The sequence below is a fragment of the Biomphalaria glabrata genome, chromosome 2, assembly GCF_947242115.1.
Source record: "Biomphalaria glabrata chromosome 2, xgBioGlab47.1, whole genome shotgun sequence".
Taxonomy (NCBI): domain Eukaryota; kingdom Metazoa; phylum Mollusca; class Gastropoda; family Planorbidae; genus Biomphalaria; species Biomphalaria glabrata.
The window spans coordinates 48,531,355-48,553,093 of record NC_074712.1 but is presented as its reverse complement, the minus strand read 5'-3'; the positions used below and the strand labels follow the sequence as shown (position 1 = coordinate 48,553,093).

Here is a 21,739-nt window from a genome sequence, read left to right as displayed (position 1 = left end):
AAGCACGCAAAGATAATTCTGTCTAGATGTCCAGATAATAGAGTTGTCTGTCGTCTTCCGCGTTGGTCTAAACATGATAGAGATGTGTATGTGTTGACTTTCTTGTTCATGTCATCTAGAGCTAGTATGTAGAACACAACTTCACTGGCATTGTTGGACTGGTTCTATTAAAATAATTGAGCAGAAAAGCGTAAGCAAGATCTAAACCAATTTGTTTTACAATTACATAACAGAAGTTCTTCTATTTATTAAATCTTTCACGAAATGTGTGCATATCCATCTTTTGAAATAAGTTACATTCATTACCCGAATACCAACACATTCGTTCAAGAACATAGTCTTATGACATGCATCGTAGTGTTGAGATTAGAAGATGTTGTGAGATTAGAAGATGTTGTGAGATTAGAAGATATTGTGAGATTAGAAGATGTTGTGAGATTAGAAGATATTGTGAGATTAGAAGATGTTGTGAGATTAGAAGATGTTGTGAGATTAGAAGATGTTGTGAGATTAGAAGATATTGTGAGATTAGAAGATGTTGTAAGATTAGAAGATATTGTGAGATTAGAAGATGTGGTGTGATTTGATGATGTTTTGAGATTAGAAGATGTTGTGAGATTAGAAGATTCGTTGAGATTTTAGATGTTGTTGGATTAGAAGTGTTTAGATTAGATGATGTGTTAAAATTAGCCGATGTGCTTAAATTAGATGATGTGGTGAGATTAGATGATGTGGTGAGATTAGATGATGTGGTGAGATTAGAAGATGTGGTGAGATTAGATGATGTTTTGAGATCAGATGATGTTTTGAGATTAGATGATGTTTTGAGATTAGATGATGTGGTGAGATTAGATGATATTTTGAGATTAGATGATGTTTTGAGTTTAGATGATGTTTTGAGATTAGATGATGTTTTGAGATTAGATGATGTTTTGAGATTAGATGATGTGGTGAGATTAGATGATGTTTTGAGATCAGATGATGTTTTGAGATTAGATGATGTATTGTTCAGTGTACACATTCTATCGTTTGTAAGATTTTAAAATGAACACAACTAAAGTCATCTCTTTTAAAACCTTGCAATACCTAGATAACAAAAAAGATCTAGTATAACAGACAACGACCAGATGTTTATTTCTCAGCTTATCTTCTGCTAGATCAATCTGACCTTATTCACTTTCATTCTCTACTCATTGAAACTCTAGTTTCATTAGGATAAAGAAAGAAATTTGCATTTCGCATAAACTCGGGGGTGGCATTATTACATTTTATATTTATCAGTACAAACAAATATAAGGAAAATATACTACATTAATATTGTAATCGTCCTTTTTGCTATTACTGGCCTATTATATTAGTTATTGTTAACTAAAAGTAACAGGGACATTTGCCCTGAGAACATTAAGGCTGTGAACATACGGCTTTGGCTTGTTTAGCTAATAGAGTAATCATCAGCCTCGTCGCTAAAGGCCACAAAAATAAATATAAGTTTAGAAACAATCAAATCGCATAATTACAATGCGTATATCTTATTTTTTTTTTTTTACCACAGTTGAGGACGGAGCAAGTTATTGGTAATTTTAAGAGAAAGTGGTTCTAAATATGACCTATAAGTAAACACACATTCAGTTCAACAAGGCAAAGTAGGTGGGCCTCAAGAAGGGGAGATTACTCCCCCGTATTTTCCTGACTAAGTTTTTTAAATTCAGAAGGTAGACACGCAAAAGATTAAAAAAAAACATACTTTTAAAAACAGAAGTGTAGTTTTATTAATTTGTTTGTATCAGTCAGGTAATTAAATTTGTAATAAAACCAGACTAACAATAATAAATGCGTGCGTAAATTTTACTACAAATACTGATTATATCAGCAAAAAAGGGCAGCAAAGATTACGACTACTAAGAAAACTGTCCTCGTTTAATGTTAGCGAAAAGGCCTTGGCTATGTTTTATCACGCTCACATCTGCAATATTTTCAGTTTCAATATCACTGCCTGGTATGGCAATCTGAGCATTAAAAATAGGAATAAACTTAATAGAATCCTCAATGCTGCTGGCAAAATCATTGGCAAAAAACAAACCCCATTTGGGCAGTTGTTTGAGACAAACATCTATAAAAAAGCTAACAAGATCCTCGAAATAAAGAGTCACCCTTTGTGTCAGGATTTTGTGATTTTACCATCACAAAAGAGATACAAGACACCGATAGCAAAGACAGAAATAAACACTCTTTTGTTCCCCTGGCAATCAAATCATTAAATAAGAACAATCTGGTATAAACTTTGTCACATGTAAATTATGAGTGAGTCTGGTGTGAATGTACACTTTGGTTTCTTATAGTTATAATGTTTTTTGTTTGGTGTAATGCACAAATTGTAAGACAAATTTCCTTACGGATAATAAAGATTATTATTATTATTATTATGTTAGAAATGAACGAATAGTCATTCTCTGGCGCTGCCAGGGTCGAGTTTCGCTAAAGAGAAACAAAATTCATCGTAGTCCCTTATTATTATTATTATTATTATATAAATATTTTAACAACTGTTTTTGTTTAGCGCAATTTCATTCATTTAGCTTTCTCAATAGGATATGAACCTATCCCGGACACACGATAGTTGGAAAAGGGCTGAAAGAAAGGGTTGTTCATAAAATAAAAGTGAGCCACCTGAATTCGAACTCTAGAGCTAAGACCTCTTCAAGTCAATACGGTAACCACTGTGTCAGAGAGCTATTTATGAAAATAGATTTTATAGTTATTTATAAACTTTTCTTTCTACAAACAATAAAGGGGACTAATTCAACTTATATCACCTTATGAATCAAGTAAAATTTCTTTCCTTTGTTCGATATACCAAAAAAAAATAATTAATTACCAATAGTTAATTAACAAATTGATTAATTTTTATTGATTCTTGTGTTGGCAGTTAATAGAAATAATATTGCAAAATTTCAACTTGATTCGACAGAGGGAGTTGATAGAGTTATGTTTTCAGACATTGCGATCTATAGGGCAGAGAATGTAACGGTCATGTTTCTGTGGCCCACGGTTAACGAGGGTGCCATGTAGCCAGCGCAACGACCAACCGCCTTTACTTTTCCCCAACTAATGTTACGCACCCATTAGATCTGGGTTGACTCAGAGGCGTCTCTGTTCGGAAGCCTAGCGCTATGCCGCTAAGCCAGCGCGCCGTCTGAGCTGGTATAAGCTTTGTAAAAACCAACCAATGGCAGACTGATCAAAGCTCGAGACTTTGGGGAGTAATGATTGTTTTTTTCTGATGATGGTTTGCCTTCTCTCGTACTTGTGTAATATTTATCGGGGAAGTTCTTTTTTCGGTTATGTTTTAGATTGAACACATAGAACAATTGGTGGAAGTAAAAGGCAACTTATTGTTAAGACATGGATGGCTACCTGGTCTTGCGGTTTGCGCGCTGGACTGTCGTTCGGACTTATCGATAGTCCCGGGTTCAAAACCTGCCAGCTCCCATCCCCCGTCGTCCTGCGGTAGGTTTGGACTAAGAAGTAAACTATCTTCAACTTTGTAGGAACATCCGAAAACATGTAAAACAAAACATATTAAAACAAGTATGAGACTTTTAATATTGTATGACATTTAGTATAGAGACGCACTATAGTTGACGGACTTTGAACGCGACATTTAGTGATGTCACGGCTTTATTGGGTTCTGGATTATTTATGTTATGATTGTCAGATGCCGTTTGGACGTCAATGGGAGAACTTCATATTACGGACAGAGACTCGACTGTGGCCTTTTCAGTATTAAACTTCAGTTAAGCCTGTGGAACGGTTTAGACTTAGATTTTTTTACTTGTTACATGTGTTGGTCTTGTTACTTGTTAGTTAAGTGCATCTAATACACCAGTACAAGAAAGCCAGGCACCTTCAAAGTAATCTGTCCAAGTCAGACTGCCATCAACAACTACATGGGCAAGGCCTATCACACATGACGCTTAAAACTATTGGCGACTACAAGGCAACTTATTGTTATGACATGACTTCCTCCTAACCGGCCAGCCCTAATCTTTTCCGGGTAGATGGTTCATCAAATAATTATGGAAACCTGGGGAATAAACAAAATAAAGTCACACAACTGTCAGAATGAACAACACTTCTTACACCTCAACTCAAGAAAACATTAAGAAACTGGAACAGACACAAAATAGAGCAGTGAGATTCATAACAAACGAATATTCACATTTGACTAGAGTAACACCTTTAGTAAAATCACTAAATTTAGAAAGCCTTCAGGACAGAAGACTCAAAAGTAAAGTAGCAATCATACATAAAACACTGAACCATAATCTTCAAATACAAAAACAAAATTTAATAAAATACTCTGAAAGACACAAAGATAAAGGCACATTCCTCGTCCCATATGCTAGGACAAATTTGTACAAATACTCCTTCTTCCCTAGTGCTATTAGAGCATGGAACGGGTTGCCTGAGCTAGCCAGGAAAACCAGTGACTTGGCAGATTTTAAGTCATTGGTTAATATGCATGACAAAATGCATGACGCGTAGGTCGTAATCATCTTCTTTTTTAAAGTAACGTCTGTATTATATAAGATAAGATAAAGTAAAAGAGCAAAGAAAAGATCATCAAAGAGAGACAGGGGAAGCATTTGATCCAGACTTCAGAGCATTTAAAACGTATGTGTCAATGAATGCAAGTCTTAAAATCAATCTTCAACAAACGCTTATCATGCAAGATATTTCTTTTCTTCAACCTACAGATTGTAAAAAACTTTGGTACATTATTAAAGGAGTGGTTTATATAAAACAAATTTGTCATTGAACAATCATCACACGGGAACACAAAGTATTTAGTAAGTAGTAATGAGAACTGAATTACATTTTGGAAATTAAAATAAAACTAACTTTAAACTAAAATAAAGTAGTTCTAACAAAAAGTTTATAACTATTTTTTTAAGTTGGACTAATCGAAAAATTATTAATTAAAATTTGACAACTTTTCAGATTTTTTTTTTTTTTTGGCAAAACATTTGCAAAATATTTGCCATAACCAATTACTGTTTGCAGAAAACTAAAAGACTTACTTAAACTTAGGTCCTCACGCGCCGTTCTGCGCATTGGGCGGCAAGCTGTCTCCACAAAGATCTGTCATTGGCAATGTCTGAAGCCTCTTCCCATCTGGTGTCCACTGTTTTGAGGTCCTCAATGAAGATATGATGCTTTTTTGAAAGACAGTTTCTTCTTTATTTATCTTAAAGAGCGATTATTTTGTTCTGAATAACTAATGAATGTTATCCCTTTCAACCCCCAATCCCCTCTACATCCCCAAACTTTCTAATATGCCAATGATAAGCTTTTAGCTCTAGACTGAGGAGATATTTTCCTGAACTATTATTTTAGTCAACTACCTGCGGAAATACCCGAAGAGGTCATCTGTTCAACGTGTGTGTACCTACAACCTGCACCTTAGAAAGGTGTGAAAAACGTTTTAAAAAGATGAAACAAGGCGTTACTTTGTTAAGTAGTTATAAGAAGTAAAGTTTTTTTTTCAACTCTAACCTATGTTTAGATTAAGATTAGTAATTAAACATCGAAAATAAGAGCACTCTCGTTTCATAATTATTATTTTGCAAATTTCAGATAGATAAAAACAAAATCTATTGAAATGTACATAAGATAACTAAAATCAATAGGCGTGAATTATTTCGATCTAGGATTTCAAGATATTAACCATAGACATAAATAAATATAGACTGGAAGTAGGAAGTTATTTTTATTTGGGGGGACTCAATATGTTTTATGTACTATATCTATGTGAAAAAAAAAATGGCGGCGATTGAGCTATAAATTCTAGGACTAACATTGCAGCCAATATATACCTTTGATCTTTAGTTTTGAAAAGTGCAAAACTGCCATATTCCCAATATTTTGTCTTTGTTTTATAATCATAAACATAGGCAAATGTATATAGGTTTGTGATGTGGATCTACAAACTTATCTTTTCCCAAATATTTCCGATAATAATTTGTTCTTTATCGTCCAGTCTATATATATATATATGTCTATGATATTAACTTAATGGAAACTAACAGGAAATGGCTTTATTTCATGAATTTGTGTGAATATATAGTTCTGTGATTAATACATAACAATCTCTTTATATATATAGAGGTCTGTGAGCTGATCAATCGCGGAGAAGAATTTGTTTCCGTTTTCCGGTCTAGATTATATATGACTGTAGATTTTACATTATTTCTAAAAATAAAGGTTTTTCTGTCAACTTTATTCCGGCATGTTGCTGTCAAATATTCTGCATGCCAGATATAAAGACACCATCTTGAAACAGACTGGATCAGTAAAGTGTTGGGTAACACATTTAGTAGCCAGACTGCTACAATCACACATATAGTAGCCAGACTGCTACAATCACACATATAGTAGCCAGACTGCTACAATCACACATTTAGTAGCCAGACTGCTACAATCACACATTTAGTAGCCAGACTGCTACAATCACACATATAGTAGCCAGACTGCTACAATCAATGCTATTACTTTGTTGTTTTTTTTCTTCAGTATAGAATTCATGCTCTTGTGGTTTCTATGACTTGACAAAAAAGTTGAGCAAAATTTAACTTTCTAATGCCGCTACGTTCAAGTGCAGCTATTGGCTCCAGAACTTCTACCAGCATCTTAAGCCAGTCGATCTTCTCCCAGAAAAGATAATGCAGACTGTGGCATCATTTTTTTTTAAATCTTCTCTATTGCCATTAAAGAATGGAATGGGTTGCCTGAAAATATATATATATATATATATATATATAGAGAGAGAGAGAGAGAGAGAGAGAGAGAGAGAGAGAGAGAGAGAGACAGAGACAGAGACAGAGAGAAACAGACTGACCGACTGACTGACTGACAGACAGGTAAATGTGTAGAAATGCAGGTAGTTAAATACGCATGTCGAATCTGTGTCTTCTTGACAATGCCTACATAACGCTCTAATATAAGCTTAGGGTTACTCAAGCACAACCAGAAAAAGGAGGACAAAGCCTTACAAAAGAGGACACACAAAAAAAAGACAAAGTAAAGTTTAAAAACTAGAGCTAGGATGACACTATATTTGGTGAAACATTTCAGCCAATCACAAGTTGTAGGACTTGGCTCTAGTCAGTATCGATTTTATCATACACAACTTTTCCCAATAGTACATCATTAGCACAGGCGTACTTGGGAAACTCCAGGCAAGGCATCTCTGGCCCACTGCATCGGGATTAGCAAAAACGCCTTTTACACTTTAATGTTATGCTTTGGACTGCAAACAAAAAAAAAACACCAGAAGATCTTGATGTATTTTGAGTTACTGGTCTCTTTTAAACATCTTTGAAAAAAAAAAAAAAAATTTCCTTAAGATGGAGGCTGTCAAAGTAAATTGTCTGATTACTTGCTGTAACAGTGCTGTCTATAGTTTGTGCAATTAATACAGAAGATATGAAGGAATAAAACCGATTGATGTATTGATATCCAATTGTTGTGAAAAAGCCGGACATTTTTACATTTTAGGCCAATGCCTGCCGGACGGAGGACACAACCTCAAAAAGGAGGACATTGGGGTCTAGTAACCCTATATAATCTCTGCAATATTGAAGGAGGGTGGGTCGGTCAAAAGACGGTAGGGGTTATCATCCCTTCCATTAGATCCACCATAATTAAACTGTCAACTCGTGTGTATATATAAATCTCCAATATTAACTGTCTGATAGGTAGACACTTGTAATAACGTCTTATTTCTTTCCTGCAGATCAAAATGATCTTGATTACGACGTTTCTTGTGGTGCTAGCTCTACACGCAGGTAGAAATGTTTTATTGTTTGCTGCTGAACAAGAGAACATATTTTGCTCTTTGTGTTATTAGTTGTCATCTGTTAGTTGTCATATTGTCATCTGGTAATTGTCATCTGTTCGTTGTCACATGTTAGGAGTCGTCTTTTTGGGGTTGTCTGTTAGTTTTCATTTTCTATTAGTTCCCTGTTAGTGAATAAAAGTCAGATGAGAGAAAGAGAAAACATAAATCTAATAAGATCCAGGTGGAAAAAGAGATGCACATCAGAAGCACCGAGAGAGAGAGAGAGAGAGAGAGTGAGAGAGAGAGAGAGAGAGAGAGAGAGAGAGAGATAAAATATGAAATTGAATTTTAATAGTGTTAACATATTATCTAAACCTTATCTTGTTTAGGAGATAAATGTGTAGTGTTTCTAGGCAATTGGTTTAGGACATAAATGTGTAGTGTTTCTAGGCAATTGGTTTAGGAACTAAATGTGTAGTGTTTCTAGGCAATTGGTTTAGGAGATGAATGTGTGTCTATTTGCCTGGTAAAAACAAATATTCCCACAGAACACTGTTAATACAAGTTACTATTTATTATTAACTATTATTATTACTTTAACTCACTTTAGCTACACCCGCTCTACGAACGGTATGCTACTACACCAACTGGGCCCAATACAGAAGTGGTTCCGGAAAATTCGTTCCTGAGAACATAGATGCTCACCTGTGTACTCACATCTTGTACGCCTTCGCTAAGCCAGAGGGAACGGAGATCAAACCTTTTGAATGGAATGACGATGATATGTAAGTATTTTTTTCGAAACGACTGGCACTTGACAACCTTGAGAGATTTTTTAACACGATGTGGTGCAGTATTTGTATCAGGAGAGTATTTGGAACTTTATAAGAGCAGGGGGGGGGCTGCCTTGTATGCGCTTAGGGCTGTGGACACGATGGTGCCGAGTCTGTCCTGCAGGAGATTGGAAGTATGACCTACAAATCTTATTTTCTGAAGGTAGATTTGAAACTTAAAAAAACAAAAACACAATAAACAAGTAAATAATCTTATTAAACTTCTTTCAAAATACTTGCAGTTGAATGTAGTATATTATACAGTTGTTGCACATGTGCAGTTATGTCTGATTGAATTGCACTGATAGATAAAATAAAGACAATAACGTGGGTGGCAGTGGATGGGAGTGAACTGAAGTAGATGGCAGTGGATGGCAGTGAACGGCAGTGGATGGCAGTGGATAGCAGTGGATGGCAGTGAACGGCAGTGGATGGCAGTGAACGGAAGTGGATGGCAGTGGATGGAGTGGATGGCAGTGAAGGGAAGTGGATGGCAGTGGATTGTAGTGGATGGAAGCCCTAAGGGCTCGAACTTGAGACATTGGAGACGACAGACTGCATTGTATACCACACAGCCATCCTAATTTGAATTTTAAAAAAAAGATTGAAAAAGAAGCCCGTTTTTTTTTTAAATCTTACTTTCAAACATTTCTAACAATTCTCTCTTGTTTTAAGCTAACAAACAATGTTTTGTTACTGGTCAGGTATGCCCGTGTTATGGCACTCAAGCGGAGTAACCCTAATCTAAAGGTCTTGCTGTCCTTGGGCGGAGCCACTGTCAGTTCTGGCCCCTTCACAAACATCGTGAGAGATGCTACAACCAGAAGCGCTTTTATCACGCATGCAATCACTTACTTGAGACAAAAGCATTTTGACGGACTGGACATTGATTGGGAATTTCCTGGTCAAAATGGGAGTCCAGCTTCAGATAAACAAAAGTTTTTACATTTGATGCAGGTAGGTAAAACCAATAATCAAGCTAAATTCATGAAATAATGAATTGTTAATTAGGCTATAGATGAGCTTTGACTGGAAATAAACAAATCGATTGAGGGTTAAAGTGATCGTTTTATGGATAAACGGATTGATTGATGGTTAGACTTATCGCTTGTTGTATGGGATGAAGGGATGACGGTGGATAGACTGATGAAATGATTAATAGTTAAAGCAATCAACAGATTGATGGATAGATTGTTGGATAGACTGACGGATTGAATGCTAATGCAAACATAACAAAGCGAGCTGTTGGTTAAATGTAAGAAGTAACTTTTGATGGAAGAATGAATTAATTAATTAATTAATCTACTTATTTTGTCTAAGCAATAGTTTTAAAGTTTAGTCAATGTTTTTCTCGCTGTATAAATGATTTCAGTGTATTATTTACTATAAACTAAATTGTATAAACTGAACTTAAATCTATCATTGTCTGTTATCCAGGAACTAAGAAGTCGTTTTGATAGTGAGGCCTCGTCTTCTGGTCAACCACGTCTGCTTCTGACCGGAGCTTTTCCAGCAGGCAAAGATTATATTGATACCGGATTTGATGTTGCGGGTCTAGCAGCGTAAGTTAGAGAATAAAATATATAAAATACAGGATTATCTTTTTAAACCTTAGTAATAAATTTTCAAAGCATTAGGAACAAAACAGCAGACTTAGAAATTTTATTAGAATGTGAGAAACCAGACTTAATTGCAGGAACAGAAACTTGGCTACATCCTGAAATTTATAATGCGGAAATTTTCAATAGTAATTATGAAATTTTTAGAAAAGATAGGGCTGATAATCATGGAGGAGTTCTTTTAGCAATTAAAAACACTCTTATAGCAGAAGAAATTACCTTACCTAACTCAAAAAATGTAGAATCAACATTTTGTAAAATTAATACCACCTCAACATTCCTAATAATAGGCAGCATTTACAGACCACCAAATTCTAGTTTAGAATACATGCAGGAACTATGTAATCAGATTACTACACTTAAAGAGACAAATAAAAATCCAGTTTTTTTGGATTATGGGTGATTTCAACCTACCTGATATAAATTGAAAAACACTAACCATAGATAAACACCAAAACCTTAAGGACATAAATGAGCTTTTCATAGAAACTTTACACAACCTAAGTTTAGATCAAATCATTAAAAAGCCAACTAGATTAAACAACACATTAGATCTCTTCTTAACCAACAGACCTGGATTAGTAGTTGATTATGAAATTATCCCTGGTCTATCAGACCATGAGATCATAAAAATACACAGTCAGATAAAAGCAGTAGCCAATACAAAACCCAAAAGAAAAATCTTACTCTGGAATAAATGTAACCTAACACAACTACACCAAGCTGCATTAAACTTTCAACAAACATTCTTATTAGAAAAAGACATTAATCAACCAGTCGATGACCTCTGGAATTTCATTAAAAACCATCTTAAAAGCATTATAGAAAATCATATACCAACTAAATGCATATCAGACAAAATAAATAAATGCTGGTTTAATAATAGACTAAAGAATCTTTGTAAACAGAAGGAAAACCTATATAGAAAATTTAAAGAAACTAATGCAGAAAGGGTTTACAAAAAGTATATAAAAATTAAACACTTAACCCAAAAAGTAAGCAGACAGCTGCAGAGTGAATACATAAACAATGTAATATCTAAAGATAACAACAAAAACCTATGGTCATACATTAAGTCTAAGAAAATGGAAACAAAAGGCATAGCGCCATTAAAAGATGAACATAACATAATACATAATGATAATGAACCAAATAAAGCTTCTGGACCTGATGGTATTCCATCTAGATTACTCAAAGAACTAAGCAATGAGCTAGCCCCAATGTTCAAAATACTCTTTCAGGCTTCACTTAACCAGGGCAGAGTACCAAAGGACTGGAAAGAAGCTAATGTCACCCCCCTATTTAAAAAAGGAGAAAAATCTGACCCAGGAAACTACAGACCAGTATCACTTACCAGCATCACATGTAAAATCCTAGAACACATAATATGTAGCAACATCATAAACCACTTAGACAAACATAATGTCCTCACACCATACCAACATGGCTTTAGGGAATATAGATCATGTGAAACACAACTAATAGGACTAATTGATGATTTTTCAAAAGGTTTAGATAATAGTGAACAAATAGATGCTATCTTACTAGATTTTTCTAAGGCTTTTGACAAAGTTCACCACCATAGTTTGCTTAAAAAATTAAAATATTTCGGCATTAATGGTTCACTGCATCAGTGGATTAAAGATTTTCTGATAGGGAGAGAACAAACTGTAATAATAAATGGCTCTAAATCAACACCGATAACAGTAAACTCAGGTGTACCTCAAGGAACAGTCTTGGGTCCACTACTATTTTTAATTTACATAAATGATTTACCAAATTGCATTACTTCAGGAACAAAAGTCAGATTATTTGCAGACGATTGTATAATATATAGAACAATAAAAACAACACAAGACACAGATATTTTACAAAGAGAATTAGATGAATTACAGAAATGGGAATCAAATTGGAGCATGTCTTTCCACCCAGATAAATTTTAATTTTTTAAGAGTAACAAAAAAACTAAAACAAATTAATTCCACTTATCTTATTCATGGCAAACCAGTAACACAGACTAAAAACGCAAAATACCTAGGTGTTATAATAAATGAAAAACTATCATGGAATCCACACATTGATGAAACTACAAAAAAATCAAACAAAGCATTAGGATTTATTAAAAGAAATTTCTATAAATCAAATAAGAACATAAAACTAAAATGTTATTTAACCTTGGTTAGGCCAATAATAGAATATGCATCCTCCGTTTGGGACCCCTCAACTCAAGAAAACATTAAAAAACTGGAACAGACACAAAATAGAGCAGTGAGATTCATAACAAACGAATATTCACATTTGACTAGAGTAACACCTTTAGTAAAATCACTAAATTTAGAAAGCCTTCAGGACAGAAGGCTCAAAAGTAAAGTAGCAATCATACATAAAACACTGAACCATAATCTTCAAATACAAAAACCAAAATTTAATAAAATACTCTGAAAGACACAAAGATAAAGGCACATTCCTCGTCCCATATGCTAGGACAAATTTGTACAAATACTCCTTCTTCCCTAGTGCTATTAGAGCATGGAATGGGTTGCCTGAGCTAGCCAGGAAAACCGGTGACTTGGCAGAATTTAAGTCATTGGTTAATATGCATGACTAAATGCATGACGCGTAGGACGTAATCATCTTCTTTTTTGAAGTAACGTCTGTATTATATAAGATAAGATAAGAAGATAATTATAGTCCATTCATTTCATATTTTGATCAAATAAACATTCAAATTTGGTTTTCTAAAGCTACATTCGTTTACGAAAGCTGCGAAGCCGAGTTGAGATAGGCCTAGATCTATATTTATTCATGAATCGCGTACTAAAAATTATTTCGTTTAATTGTTCACTTTATAATCCCAGTCATTTAACAAAGCTATAACTTTGTAACGTAACGTCTGTATTATATAAGATAAGATAAGATACTGAATGTTCAATGTAAACTGCGAGTTCCTAACTCGTTCATATTGTATTGGGGAAAATAGAATATTTAAGATTGAAAAGAAGGCTTATATAATGAATAGTGCATATTAGTTACAAAGTTATCAACCACATTTTTTACTTCGCCAGTCTATAAGTCTTTTGGGCCGTTGGGGGCACTACATATGATACTCCATTAACTACCCTCCTTTCCTCTCTGTCTTTTGCTAGGATTAGAGTCGCTTTCAATAACAGGCCAGAACATTCTTAGTTGTCTTCCATCGTTTACATTGTCTCCCTCTCTGTCTTTTTACAAAGTTTATATCAAATCACTCTGTCTGTATGTCTGTTTGGCAAAAACGTGTGTACACCGTCTGTAAACGTTATTTCTCCCACACCCATTCTCGAATCAAATTGAAACTTCGCATAATTGTTCATTGGCATAGACAAGACATGAATCTTTTTTTTTAAGTAACCAATTAGACAATTATTATTTTGTTTGATCCCAACAAGGGAAACTAATACTTCAGTATTCAAAGATATTGTTAAATTAGTTGGGTTTAGTGAGTTGTTAGTTGTTAACGCTATTTAGCACTCAAGTCGATACTTTAAACAATTACTTATTGTAACTAACAAAACATGAATCAATAAACACAAAAAAATACCCATTCAGTCAATTAATTATTGTTAATGAATTAACTAATTGATCTTCAGAGTCATGGATTTTATCAACATTATGACCTACGATTATCACGGACCTTGGGGAAACACAGTAGGATTCAACAGCCCGCTCTATGCTCACCCTAGTGAAACAGGATGGAGTGCACAGCTCAATTTGGTAAGTACGGACATTTCGTTTCTAACACGCCGGCAGTCAAATGTGATCATAGACTTCCATATCATTGACTAATGTTAAATGTCAACTCTTTAAATTAAAAAAAAATTACGCTAGTTACTTTTAGGCCCGTATCGACTAGAAACGAAACAATTTATTTGATGTCATCATAAAAATGACTGTTTTAATTAATTAATATATACAATTCAAATGTAACTATAAAGCATCTTTGTTGGTTGAAATGGCCTACAGTAATTCTCCATAGCTAGCTTATTTGTTTGGGTTTTTTAAAATGTCAACATGACCCACATAAAAATTGCTTGCTAAGAAGATCCTTACTGGGACAAGGCGAAAGTATGAAGGAGCTTGCTTGTATATTTATTGATTGCAAAGTAAAGTAAGCTTTCATCTGAAGTTTATATACGTTTTTAAAAGAAGCATTTAGAAAAACCAACAAATATATAATAGTGCTTAATACAAATCATACTATTATGTCTTACACTAAATTGCTTTTGTTTGTATGTCTTTGACTTGATCGTTGTAAATATTTGTAATTACTTCCAATCGACATAATTTAATCACTTCAGTCATTCTCCATCTTTCTGTATTAAAAAAACAGAATACGTTTAACTTCTTTAGCTTTGCAAGATGCTTTATCAACAATTAAAATAAATTGGTTAATTATTTATTGGTCTGATTTGATTTGCTTATTTGATAAATTCCTTTTCTTAGATGTTTACAACAATAAATGGCATGAATTCTAGGAATAAGTCCCAATGGGAGAAATTATCTTTGTTGTTAGGCGCCTCCGCTGCTGTGTTTTGAGTAGATAAGTCCAAACGGGGGTAGCAATCAAAAAACAAATAACGAAATGTTAACACTATATAGGTAGCCGACGGTTCCTGACGCTGATGAAAAATGTCCGTCGTATATCGTGAAGCTAAATATCTACGTCCGTAAACCTTCAAAGAACTAAAACCCGCCTCTCACTAAAGCCGCCTCTCACTAAAGCCGCCTCTCACTAAAGCCGCCTAAAGTATTTTGTGTTTACATTCATTACACACCCAAGTCTTGTCATTTTTTCCAATCGTCATTGTCACCAAGCTAAAACCCTTTTGATGAAACTAATCGTGCCCTACCATTTTCCCGGCTGTTTTTACAAAGCTTCTATCAACTCACTCTGCCTGTCTATGTGGTAAAAAGTTTGTTCATGTTATTTCTTCGACACCAAATCTCGGATCAAGCTGACATTTTGTACCATTATTTCTTTTAGATAACAACACAAGAATCATTTTTTAAAAAAATATCCATTTAGTTGATTAATTATTGGTAATAAATTATTATGTTTTGTATCTTGAACAAGGGAAAGAATTTGTACTGGACTGAAGTGGTGGTATAAGCTGAATTAGTCCCTTAATAGGTCGCCGCTCTAAATTAAATCAAACAATATATACTTATACAACTTTCTCACGTCACAAGCACCTTACTAGCAGAGTGGTTAGCATGTCGGCCCGAGGAGGTGTGAGCCATCAGTGCGAATACAAATCGGTCCACTTTTTTTTTTCTTTTTTTTTTTTTTTTGTTGTTCTTTAATTGCTTTTAAAAACAATTACGGTAAAATCCACTCAGATATCTTTTTTTTTTCCTTAACCCCCCCCCCCCACACACACACACAATTTCCCCACCTGGTTCAGACAGGTAATAGGATCATAGCGTATTGAGAAAGCTAAAAGTATGAAATAGCACAAAAACAAAAACAATTGTTAACAAGGTTACAAAGACAGTTTGTGTGGAAACACAAACTGAAAATCGGCCCCCGAAGTGGTCCACCCAGGCAGAAAAAGGCAGGTTTCAATATTATCAGAATGAAATTCTATCAAAGACAAATGACAGAAAATAATGGAGAAAAAAAAAGGTTAACAGATCTCGTGTGGTGCCCCAGCGGTCCAGCAGACCAAATGATAGGTGAAAGTGAATGTTAAGTTAGACTGATATAATTGTTTTGTAAAGGGCCAATCTTTTATTCCTCAAGAATAAAACATTTCCGTAAAAAATCCCAAACAAAATTATCTTTGCAATGCACTTCACGCGATAATATGAAAAACTACTTATTAATTTTTGTTTTCAATTATGTTTGACTTATTTGCATACTAAATATATTTTTTCTATTTCAAAGAATAATAAACATTTTTTGTGTGTAAATATAGTACTAAGTTTAACAGAAATTACATAACTTTGCATCAGAGCTTTGAGTGATCTAAAATATTGTGATGTCGGATTTTCACTATCTTTTCTAGTTTACGAGATCTAAACGGGACGGACGGACGGAAGGACAGACGAACGGACAGACGGACAGACAATCCACACAAAACTAATAGCATCTTTTCCCCTTTCGGGGGCCGCTAAAAAATCTTTCTAATCACACAGATTTATTGTTGTTGGTCTAGATCTATTACAAATTTAATTACATGACTCATCCAAACTAATTGATACAATTTCACTTCGTATAAGCTTTGTTGTTGTTTTTTTTTATATATTTTTCTAATGTATTTTCTTATTTAGAACTACTCTTCTTTAAGTTTTGAAGTAAAGTTTATTTTGAGATTTAACTGAATTGTATTATCAGCCTTCTCCCACAAAGCCCCCATCTATAAATATTAATGACATGGTTCAATGCGCTTTTAGTACGCAAAAATCCGGAGAAAGCTTAAACGTTGTGACTAAATTTGAAGAGAGATAACTCTTTATTCCAGGACTGGACAGCTAAATACTATGTATCTCTGGGCGCCCCCAAAAATAAGCTGAATTTAGGCCTTGGAACGTATGCCAGGACATTTCATATCAGCAGTGCAAGTCAGAGCTACATCGGAGCTCCCAGCAGTGGCACTGGAAGTGCTGGGCCAATCACCAAGGACGCTGGAACTCTTGCGTACTTCGAGGTAAACAGAATCTTATCTCTTTTTTAATGTATTTAACTTTTTAAAATGAAGAGTCGAAATCAGTATGACCAAATGCAAGCCTCCACAAATTTTTATATAATGAGAAATAGAGAGATAACTCATGCATGTAACAAGACTAAGACTAAAAACTCACAGCACTAGAAAAAAAACAATTGGACCTGAATGAAAAGTTGTCATAGGATACTTGTGTACATAAAGTAAATGTCTAGGAGAGTAGTTATGAAATAATTTGATTTACAACAAAAGAGACATGTCTTTACAAAGCTTATATCAACTCACTCCGTCTGGTAACAAACTTTGTATTCGTTAATTTTGTACAGCCCCATTCTCGGATCAATTAAATACTTTGTACAATAATTCATTGGCATGGACAGAACATCAATTAATTACACAAAAAAATAAAAATTATTCTATTAATTACTGGTAACTAATTGTTTGGTTTGATACCAACATGGGAAATAGATCCTTCAGTATGCGCAAATATGGCTAAATGTGTTGGGTTTGGGCCCCTTATATAGTTGTACACTTTATTTCTACCACATCTATTCTCGGATCAAGTGAAAACTTTAAACAATTATTTATTGTACCAAAAAAAAAAGCCACGAATCCATTTTAAAATTTACCAATTAGTCAATTAGGCTACTTATGGGTAATTATTTTTTTTTTGTTGGATATCGAATAAGGGAAATAACTTCTACATTATCGAAATATACAGTTGTGAGTGCGGAGTTATTCCCTTTAGATACGCTTTATATATATAGTGCTTTTTTGTAAACAAAAAATAGATGGATTGCCTAATTCTTAACTACTAATAAATTAATAATAAACGTTAAAATACAAGAAAAGTAAAAATAATGATTTCTCGCCACATACCGGTGCGTACCGTCACAAAAAAAACACGTGATATATATATGTATTTTTTTTTAATATGGCCCTGTCCTTTCCCTGCAAGAAAAATCAAATGGGACACAGGCTAGGCTGGTATTAGTAATGTGTTCTTTTGTTTTCTGTCTTTTTATTTGAGTTCAATGTATTGACGATGAGGACAATATCTCACCTGTGTAAAAAGTGTGCTGGTGTGTTGTTCGATAAGTGTGTGAGTGTTGTTAGTGTGAACTAGGCGAGTTTCCAGAGTTGAGCTGAGATTAACCAATGAATTCTGTTTACTTTGTCAGGTGTGTGACTTGATTAAGGCCGGAGCCCAACCCATCTTCGAACAGTCACAGAGGAACCCTTACTTTGTGCAAGGAAATAACTGGGTCGGCTATGACAACGTTCAGAGCATCAAGGAAAAAGTATACACACTTTGGTTTTCTTGCTTAACATAGTACTTTAAGAACAGTGGCGTCCTTAGGGGGTGCGGGGGGTGCGGGCCGCACCGGATGACACCCACCAGGGGGTGACACCTAAGTAAGAAAAAGGCACTTTTCCAAAATGCAACTTTTAAAAATAAAAATAACTGCCTCGATTGTCTCTCACAATTTATTGTCATATGTTGAGAAACACAAACAGACTTAAGCCCCTCGCGCGCCATTCTACGCATAGGGATACAAGCTCTCTCCACAGACATCAGTCTAAGGCGACCTTCACAGCCATTTCTCAGCTGGTGTCCACGAAATTCAGAACTTCTACAACTGTGTAACGCAATGTTAGACTTTGTTAGACCTGTGCGCGAAAAGATTTCTCTATTGGTAAAATTATCTCGGTAGGATTTGCATGATCCTTCTCAGCCATGACTTCTCAGCCATGACTTCTCAGCCATGACTTCTCAGCCATCACTTCTCAGCCATCACTTCTCAGCCATGACTTCTCAGCCATCACTTCTCAGCCATCACTTCTCAGCCATGACTTCTCAGCCATGACTTCTCAGCCATCACTTCTCAGCCATCACTTCTCAGCCATCACTTCTCAACCATCACTTCTCAGCCATCACTTCTCAGCCTTTTTTCAAACTTCCACGTCTCGAAGGGTAGGCCTTTACATTTAATTGTATTTCAAAGTAATGCTATGTCCTCTGCGAAATCTAACTCGGTTTGGTTTCGCCTGTTTAATGTATTTTATGACATCGTCAATGACTACCAAACAAAAAAGAGAAATGGGGATAACATGCACCCTAATCTCGTATTTGTCTCGATTCTGAAGAATTCCACCGTCTGTTGAGACATAACAGCTTGATTTGCTTGAGACATGTCGCAGAATCTGAGAAAATAGTTGAAAAATGCCATATTTATGTTGATTCCGATAGACGCTATCAAACTTTTTTTTTAACTAGAAACTGAATTTTTGTCCTTTGTTGGTATTCTAGGCTTGGCGACGACGTTTCGCAGGATGTAAAAAAAACAACGACATTTTAAAATAGAATTGAAAACCATTTTCAGGTGTCACCAATTTAGTAATTAGCTGGCAGTTTTATCGTTCAACATATAGAAACAAAATAATGACGTTGTAATAAAGTTGTTTATTTTTTAAAGGGGAAGATTTTTTTTCTTGTGGAGGGGTTGACACCCCGAGCTTACCGCACGGGGTGACACCGACCCTAGTGACGCCAAAACTTAAGGACATGAGATTTTCTTAGAATCCTAAGTGAGAGAATAATAAAGCCTATTTTGAAACCAATAACAGCAGACTTGCAAGAAACATAATGTTGTAAGTCTTAACAAAATGTAGAAAAGAGCTACTCCCGATTATCTGCTAGGCAGCTAGAGGCACCAGAGTATAAGTGGAGACTGCCCAAGGCTCTGAGTACTGCTAAGACCACCTGTGAATGTACTGCCTGTAGTCTGTAAAGACGTTTTCAAATATTGCCCAGTCCCGAAAGCCGTTTAATTTGTTTTCCATTCTAGCTCTAAACAATTGTAAGAAAACAAATTGAACAAAAGAAAGATAATTAAAAAGATGAAGCAAAGGAGAAGTGACGCGCTGGGACTCTGTTGTTTATTGAGTGTCTTAATCAAATCTGTACTTTCTGCAGGCTTGCTATGCTTTACATAACGGCTATGGTGGTGTCATGTTCTGGGAGCTAAGCATGGATGACTTCCATGGGCAAAGCTGCGGTCAAGGACAGTATCCATTGATCCACGCTGCCACCAATGTCTTCTCCAATCCAGGAAGCTGTTGAAAATGCTTGTTAATGAAGCATATTGAACTTATTGCATAGATAAATAACATCAATAAAATTGTAGATAAACATTGAGTGAATTACTTAAGTTCTGTATAAATATATTAGACATAACTAGTTTAACGAGGCGAATAAATGGTTAAAAATGAAAGAGGATTTACATTCCTGAAGTTCCGAGTTGCGATGTGTTTTACTATCACATTTGTCGAAGAAGTCGTCCAATAGTGTCATGGGCTTGGGAAATGATACTTGGGAAAACAATACTAAATGAATACATGTTATTAAACTGTGTAAATGTTGGAGACCAAGCTGTTTAGTGAAATATCACGTGTATGTGTAAGGAAACTATTTACAATTCATTACAAACAATGTTTAATGACGTCGACTACATTGGATTGAGCTCAACATTGCAGCTTTGTGAAAATTTCAAGCGTTAATATTAACCTCGTACACTGTTATGATGTCTCAAATGTATAAGAAGACTATACACAAAACGATCATTAGATCAGTTGTCATCTGTGAGTGTGAGACATGGACTATGATGGACACTTACACACACAAAATAAAAAGCTATTAATACTTGGAAGTGAAACGTTTTTAGACAAAAATACTAAAATCGATGGAAAACAGCACCCACCCGAATCTAAACCAAATCTATTGTGGCTGAAATAAAAAAAAAAATTGGATAATTAACTTTGACAAAATGCAATAAAATAGAAGAGCCCAAATGGTGCAGTCCATTACTTGTACTACTCGTTCAGAGTTGATAGCGCATCGATTACTTCTTTCTAAAGCCATTATATATATATCTATATATTGTAGAAAGATTTACAAGACGACATCAATTATAGACGGAGGAATATATAGTCTGCCCATGGAACTATACTAATGGAACAACAGCTCCTAGTTTTTACTAGGGGAGTGCCGTCGCGCATCATTTTCACGCATGGTGCAATATGGAGAAATTCAGGAGGATGCAAAAGAAGAAATTTACTCCTCCAGTCACTTGGACTGACCTTCAATGAGAGTAAAACTTTCCTACGCTTTATTTTATTAGATCTCTAAAAACTTCATCCATTTTCTCACAATGTTTTGTGATTTATAAAATTTTCCTGAATAAGGGATCGTCACAAAAGTAATTTTTTTAAGGCCACCCCATTAAAATAGCTGTTTTCAGTACTTTCACATTTGGGTATTTTACACAAAATCTGGATTTTTTTTTATGTACATGAAATCATTATCCTCTGTCCCGCGTAACTAAATCCTCCACTTTTCCCGGTCACCAATGTTCTTAAGAAGAGAGAGAGGCTGTTCCATTATTTGCGTAGTCCAGCCAGCTTTTCTTCTGACAAACCTTTTTTCGTTTATTCTCTTAATGGATATTTTTTTTAAAGTTAGTCTTACAAAATACAATTCCAAACCAACTCATGCAGTTATCGTCTTTTCACAGTATTGAGGAGTCATCCTTTTTGCCAGCCAGAGTGTTAATTGGCAAAAGTAAAAAATTCATTATTTTAATTTTTTTAGTAAATATTAACAACTATATCTTTTATATAATAATATATTTTTTTAATAATAATATCTTTTATATAGACATGCTTTAATAGATCTAATAAATG

The 21,739-nt window shown here is 34.8% G+C and overlaps 1 protein-coding gene across 3 annotated transcripts; it reads left to right on the top strand.

The window, feature by feature from the left end:
- The first annotated feature begins 100 nt into the window (after positions 1–100).
- On the top strand, positions 101–20,191 carry LOC106078471 (chitotriosidase-1-like). Of its 3 annotated transcripts, none has more exons than XM_056021051.1 (9): positions 101–190; positions 7,796–7,847; positions 8,451–8,625; positions 9,378–9,630; positions 10,111–10,235; positions 13,922–14,045; positions 16,796–16,981; positions 18,178–18,297; positions 19,974–20,191. In XM_056021051.1, exons 2-9 carry the CDS (start codon positions 7,802–7,804, stop codon positions 20,118–20,120), a joined length of 1,176 nt encoding a protein of 391 aa, XP_055877026.1. In that variant the 5' UTR covers positions 101–190; positions 7,796–7,801; the 3' UTR covers positions 20,121–20,191. The 3 variants fall into 3 exon arrangements, with proteins under 3 accessions (XP_055877026.1, XP_055877024.1, XP_055877023.1); XM_056021049.1 differs by lacking the exon at positions 101–190 and adding an exon at positions 4,718–4,850; XM_056021048.1 differs by lacking the exon at positions 101–190 and adding an exon at positions 6,275–6,364.
- Positions 20,192–21,739: the final 1,548 nt, after the last annotated feature.

What these genes read in the sequence shown, in the direction of transcription:
- LOC106078471 (XM_056021048.1), top strand. Translation starts at nt 6,290, where the DNA reads ATGTTGCTGTCAAATATTCTGCATGCCAGATATAAAGACACCATCTTG. An exon ending in GGAGTGCACAGCTCAATTTG is followed by an intron (nt 14,046 to 16,795) that starts GTAAGTACGGAC and finishes TCTTTATTCCAG; the next exon opens with GACTGGACAGCTAAATACTA. An exon ending in GAACTCTTGCGTACTTCGAG is followed by an intron (nt 16,982 to 18,177) that starts GTAAACAGAATC and finishes TTACTTTGTCAG; the next exon opens with GTGTGTGACTTGATTAAGGC.